Source organism: Myotis daubentonii, chromosome 8, assembly GCF_963259705.1.
Source record: "Myotis daubentonii chromosome 8, mMyoDau2.1, whole genome shotgun sequence".
Lineage (NCBI taxonomy): Eukaryota > Metazoa > Chordata > Mammalia > Chiroptera > Vespertilionidae > Myotis > Myotis daubentonii.
In genome coordinates this window covers 13,797,801-13,804,430 of record NC_081847.1, presented here as the reverse complement: position 1 = coordinate 13,804,430, position 6,630 = coordinate 13,797,801, and the positions used below count along the sequence as shown (strand labels likewise).

The 6,630-nt window shown below is 48.3% G+C and overlaps 1 protein-coding gene across 1 annotated transcript in view; it reads left to right on the top strand.

Annotated features, from left to right (window-relative positions):
* The first annotated feature begins 531 nt into the window (after positions 1-531).
* PYGB (glycogen phosphorylase B) overlaps positions 532-6,630 on the top strand; it is a 41,216-nt gene continuing 35,117 nt past the window's right edge. Inside the window, exon 1 of the mRNA XM_059705377.1 lies at positions 532-904. Within this exon, the coding sequence (XP_059561360.1) occupies positions 662-904 (243 nt within the window). The 5' untranslated portion in view covers positions 532-661. The remainder of the gene's footprint in view (positions 905-6,630) is intronic.

Genomic DNA, 6,630 nt, shown 5'->3' with positions numbered 1-6,630 from the left:
CAAAGTCCAGGGTTCACTGTATAAACTTTTACCTTCTTAGCTGATATTTTCAGAGCCACCCTGGGACTCAAAAGCAGTCGGCCCACTGGGCAGGCATTGGTGGCTGCCTTTCAAGTGTGTATTCGGTTTCCCTTAATGACCTCACCGGGCACCCAGGGCACTATGGCCTGGGGGCACCTGAAGGCCCTGGGCAGGTAAGGGACGCAGCCCCCAGAAATCCCAAAAGCGGGGGAGGGAGGAGAGAGGAGGGAGGAGCGCATTCTCTGCCTGTCTGCCCTGGGGGGATAGAGGCAAACAGGACTGCAGCTGATTCCAGCTCATCCAGTAGTTTCCCACTTCTGCTGGGCTTGGCCAACTTAGGGTGAGACCCAGCTTTTGAGGGTGGTCCTCATTTATGAAACCGGAAGCCGCCCCAAATTCCAAGGACTAAAGCCACACGCGGAGACCCCACTTCTCAGGGAGACCACTCCATCAGAGGCCTCTCTCCCAGGGCCCCGCCCTCCCCGCTCCCGGCCCCGCCCCCGGTGCAGGGCGCAGGGCGCAGGCGCGGTCGGTGCCAGCGCGGGTAGCTGCAGTCCCCGACGCCAGAGCCGCCTCCGTGTCCTCGGGGTTCGCATCTCTTGGCCGCTCTCCCCTTTTCTCTCCTTCCTCAGCCGGCGCTATGGCGAAGCCGCTGACGGACAGCGAGAAGCGAAAGCAGATCAGCGTGCGCGGGATCGCAGGGCTGGGCGACGTGGCCGAGGTGCGGAAGAGCTTCAACCGGCACCTGCACTTCACGCTGGTCAAGGACCGCAACGTGGCCACGCCCCGCGACTACTACTTCGCCCTGGCACACACGGTGCGCGACCACCTGGTGGGGCGCTGGATCCGCACGCAGCAGCACTACTACGAGCGCGACCCCAAGGTGAGGCGCCGCCGGAGGCGGGTACCCGACCTGCCCGCTCCCCCCCAAAGGGAAGCCCTGGTGCAGGGGCTCTTGAGCCAGAGACCCCTGTGAAATCACAGCCGAGCGTTGCACCTCTCCCCAAAAAGAGACCGGTAGGGCCGCTGCCTGCGGAACGTGTATCCGAGTTGAGCACGGTCACCCCTGTCCGCCCCCACAGCCCAGCGGTGGTCCGCTCCCTGCGTGGCGTGGAGGAGGAGAGCCTCGCGAAGGCCCTGGCCGCCCCTCCGCTCCCCCACGCGCTCATCTCCCTGGTGGTCAGCCTGCCCTGGGCCGAGCCGCCAGGCCCCTTGCGCGAGGAGCCCGGCCTTGCCTGGGTCCGCTGCTCCCCGATTCCTGAGGCTTGGAAACCCGGCGGAATTTTCCAGCCTGTCACAGCCGGGTGCTTCCGCGATGGCCTCAGGGTTGAGGCTTCCTCCTCCCCCCGCACCCCCACCTCTGGTTTTGTGCAGTCGTGCGTGAGAGAAAAGACCCTGGAACCAGGCCTGGGTGTTTTATGTGTTGGGAGGGGGTGGACACAGTCATCTGCAGGGAACCAGGCTTTTCCGGGCGAGGCGGTGAGGAGGAGAAAGTCGTCGGAGGTGCCTGCTGAAGCAGGAGGGGGCATACGCTCAGAAAAAGGAGCCCGCAAAGCAAAGGGCTTGCCTTTGAGGTTCCCACACCTTCCTCGGACAGCTTCTACGTCCCTTACAGCGCGCGGAGACGAAGTAATTGCTCCTTTTTAGATTTTTCAAAAATGTATGTTTACGGTAGAAAAATACACAAGAAAGTCATTGATAGTCTCCGTTACTTTGATCTATAGCTGTGTGTCCTCTTTCTACTCCTATATATGTATACACATTTTTAAAAAGTATATTGCATACACAGTTTTGCGGCATTTCTGTTTCATTCATCAATTGTAACTTTTCAACAGCTCCGAGTCCGTAAGTATGCTCCTGCACCATCATTGGTAGCTTTTAGCTTGGTAGGTGTCTCAAAGGCCTGGCCAGCCCCCGCTGCCAGTTTTTTTTTCTCTCTTGACCGTGGAGAATTTTGTCCTTTCTGCTACACTATGGTCCAGGGAAAGCCCGCAAGGAAAGGAGACACTTGCAGGCCTGAAGTCAATTTGCAAAGATTTGACTTGCCGTGTACACCTGGGCATGGAACGGTTGTTCTGTTGATAGTATTTTAGAGTATTTTCATGGGGCATTAAGAAATGTTTAATAATTGCTAAGAGTAAGATTTATTGCTTTTCCACACATATCCTGGGGCACTCCTTTTTCTAAAAGAGAGATGGTAAGAATAACAGATTTGTTGGAATACCAACGAGGCATCTTCGCCTTTAGTATGCAAGGCGGTGTGGAAAGAAGTGGCACCAAGTGGCTAAAACAGGTTATTACAACAAAGGCTTGGCTCGATTTTGCCAGGGAAACTGGCCAGGAGGCAGTGGCTCCCGCAGAATTCTCTGCTGATGGCAGAGCTCTGCTCCGCCAACATCATTTTTATTGTCCGTATAGCAGATGACAAGGGTACGGCTTTGCACAGTCAAGGGCATTTCCCTGGAGTGGGACACACCCCAACGTATGAGGGCTCCTGTTAGTTTATGGATGTTTACCATAGAGCCTGAAAAGGCCAGCGATGGGCTCAGGGATTACGGAAATGACCTTTCAGGAGCAAAACAGGTTTGTCATCTTCAGTGAGTGCTCTGAGTTTTGATGGTCTGCCTTGGCTACAGGTGGAAACCTTTCTCTTTTAAAGAAACCGCGGCCTGTAAACGGAAGGAACCTATTCTGGACAGGGAGGCCCTTTCAAAAAGAAAAAGTGGGATTTATTAATAAGTGCTTCAGTCTTGCTAATTCATGTTGAACATAAGCTCCTTGTCTCCCTTTTCTGCAAATGATTGCTTGTAATGGACCAGAAACAAGCCCAGGAGGGTCAGAGCCCAGGGAAGTGGGCTCCCACTGGGGGCAAAGCCACACCCCCAGCCCCAGGAATAGCCTCAGGGGCGTGTCCCACCACCTCCCGGCTGGGGTAGCCTGCTGATCTATACTTATTACGTTAAAGTGATTTTATTGATTATTTTTGTCTTTTACACGATTATGCAAGTCCTTACGATTATTGGAGGAAAAATTTAACAGTACAGATAAGCCAAATGGAAAAAAAAATAACTGTAGTCTCACCACTTAGTTATAAAACTATAAATATGACAAACCTTTTGTGTTCTACATCGTTTTTTCTATACTAGTTGAAGCATTTGTTTTTATTACACTAAAAATATCGTGTTGTGTGTACTGTATCCCTACGTTGAGTGGGTGGAATAGCTAGCTTCCTATGTAACCTGACTATCCTGTCCTGGTAGTTAGTAGATGGAATACTCAGTTTATTTTGCAACCAGCTAACAGTATTCCTCTTAAGTAGATGGAATAGCCAGTTTATTATGTAACATGACTACTGTATCTATGCAGTGAGCATGTGCAGTAGTGTGTCTACTATGCCTACTGCATCGCTGCAGTGAGGGGATGGGATAGCCAGCTTACTCTGTAACAGGCCTACTGCAGCCCTGCAGTGAGGGGATGGGATAGCCAGCTCACTCTGTAACAGGCCTACTGCAGCCCTGCAGTGAGGGGATGGGATAGCCAGCTCACTCTGTAACAGGCCTACTGCAGCCCTGCAGTGAGGGGATGGGATAGCCAGCTCACTCTGTAACAGGCCTACTGCAGCCCTGCAGTGAGGGGATGGGATAGCCAGCTTACTCTGTAACAGGCCTACTGCAGCCCTGCAGTAGGTGGGTGGAATTATCAGTTGACTGTTCATTTGGTCTGCTACATATTTGCAGTGAGTGCATGCAACAGCCAGGTTCCTTGGCGTCCTTTTAGTGAGTGGATGGAATAGTAAGTTTATTATATTTTTTATTTTTAAATATATTTTTATTGTTGATAGTATTACAGATATCTCCCCCTCCCCACCCCCCACTTGAATAGCCATTTTCGTATGGAGCTGGCCTAATGCATCCCTGCACGTGAATGCATGGAGTGGTCAGTTTACTATATAATCAAGCTACAGCATTTCTGCCTGAGTAGGTGGAACAGGCAATCTACTATGTAAGAGGCCATGCATCTCTGCAATGCATTTGTGGAATAGTCAGTTTGCTATGTTACTGGGCTGCTGCATCCTTGCAGTGAGTGGATGGAATAACCAGTTTAGTATATAACTGGCCTTCTCTACTCCTGCAGTGAGTGGATGGGATGGTCTTCTTTATCTCTGCAGCAGTTGAAATAATGGTTCCTATGGCTCTTTCTTATAAGTTATCTCAGTGGTGGGTTAAGGAAAAGGAGTGCTACCACAGTGTCCAAACCGGTGTCTTAAATATTTCTGATAATGTAATTGTAATGAATACCAATAATTACTGGTTTGCTGGACCTGGGAGTTAAAGGAAGATGATCTACAGCAGGGATCTGTAGCCTTCACTGCCTATAACCCCCACCTCTGAGATTTTGTTTTAATTAGTCAGAGGTGGGACCAGCCAATGGCATCTTTTTAGCACACCCAGCTGTTGTGATGTGTTTTTAATTGTGAGTGTGAAGTTAGCCTGACAGCAGATAGCTCAAAGTTATTTTTTAGAAGCGGATGATGGGTGATGTTTTGTGTTGCTGATTACCCTGACAGCTTGCCAAGTGGAAGTAGGTGAGACCATCATTTTATGCGATTAAGAAGCCTATTTGAGTGTGTGCCTTGGTTTTTCGTAGAAGACAATTTGGCCTTTTCTCTTTCAGGTTGTATTGGTTAATAATTTCTTTCCACTTGGTTGGACCACACAGTGCCCAGATATTTGGTCAAAAATCGTTCTGGCCCTGGCTGGTTTGGCTCGGTGGATAGAGCGTTGGCCTGTGGACTAAAGGGTCACTGGTTCGATGCCAGTCTAGGACACATGCCCAGGTTGCAAGCTCGATCCCCAGTGGGGGGCGCTCAGGAGGCAGCCAATTAATGATTCTCTCTCATCATTGATGTTTCTATGTCTCTCTCCCTCTCCCTTCCTCTCTGAAATCAATAAAAATATAAAATAAGATTTAAAAAAATCATTCTGGATGTTTATGTGAAGGTGTTTTGGGGATGAGATTCTCGTTTGTATCAGTGTACTCTGAGTAAAGCAGTTACCCTCCCTGATGTGGGTGGTCCTCTAGCAGTTGAAACCCTCAATGGAACAAAAACTAAACCCCACCCCCTCCCCAGCAGACTGCCCCTTGGACTCCAAATGCTTACTCTTTCTTGGGTCTTCAGCCTGTGGGGCCACCCCTGTGTTACGTCAGGGCCAGCTCTGCCCTGTCCGGCAGGGGGGCCGCAGTTTGCTGTGGGAGCCACTCTGCTCACCTGGCCACGGTAAGATGGCTGCTAGTGTGTTTTTCTTTCCTTTTCATGCAAGGCGTTCAGACCTCTCTATCCAACAGGCTCTAAAAACTCTTTCAGGAGAGGGAAAAGAAGTTGGAGATCCCTCAGATTAACCTCGGTGTGTAAAGAGCAAAATAAGGCTCTACCTGTGGATGCTCAACTTCATTTCCACAGCTAGAGGTTATTAATGCCTAAGATGTTTTTAGAAAATGACATCTGTGTTGATCTTCTTTTCATCTGTTTGTGCTGAAGAGCTTCTTTTATACTTTCCTGTGATGTTTCCTTTGTGTAATAAGTAAACCCAGATTTTAAAAAATGAAGGCGGTCTCTAGGTCGTTTAACATATGGCAGATTGGTTTAGCCACTGTGAATACCGTATGGAGGTTCCTCAAAAGATTGAAAATGGAACGGCCTTAGAATCAGCAATTCTACTTCTGGGTATATATTTGAAGAGACTCAAAATACTAATTCAAAAAGACATATGTACCCCTATATTCACTGCAGGATCATTTACAGTTGCCAAGATATGGAGGCAACCTAAGTGCCCATCAGTAAATGAGTGAATAAAGAAGACATATAGTAAGATATACAATGGACTATTACTTGGCCATAAAAAGAATAAAATCTTCCCATTTGCAGCAGCATAGGTAGACCTAGAGGGTGTTATGCTAAGTGAAATAAGTCAGTCAGAGAAAGACAAATACCATGTGATTTCACTTATATGTGAAATCTAAAGAACAGAATAAAAAATAAACAAAACAGAAACAACCTCATAGTTACAGAGAACAAGTGCCAAGTGGGTGGGTGGTTGGGGACTTGCTGACAAAGGTGAAGGATTAATAAGTTCAAATAGCAGTTATAAAATAGTCATAGGGGTATGAAGTGCAACATAGGAAATATAGTCAATAATTCTATCTAGGGAAAAAATGGACACATATGTAATACCCTTTGTAATACTTTAAGCAATAAAAAAAAAATAATAATAATAATAATTCTATCTAATAAAAGAGAAACATGGTCATTAGCCGTACCTCTGCTACCTTTCCCATTGGCTAATCAGGGCGATATGCAAATTAACTGCCAGCCAAGATGGCAGCCGGCAGCCAGGCAGCTTGAAGCGAACATGAGGCTTGCTTGCTTCAGTGATGGAGGACTCCAACGTTCCCCGCCTGCCACTGCCGGCCTCTGAGCTTGCAGTTTGAAACATTTTTACAAATATAGAAGCTAAACAAAACCCCAGAAACCTGCTTTCAGCAAGCCGGGATCTCAGAGCTGGAGTTGAAACAGTGTTTCAATTATAGAACCCAAATAAACCAGATACC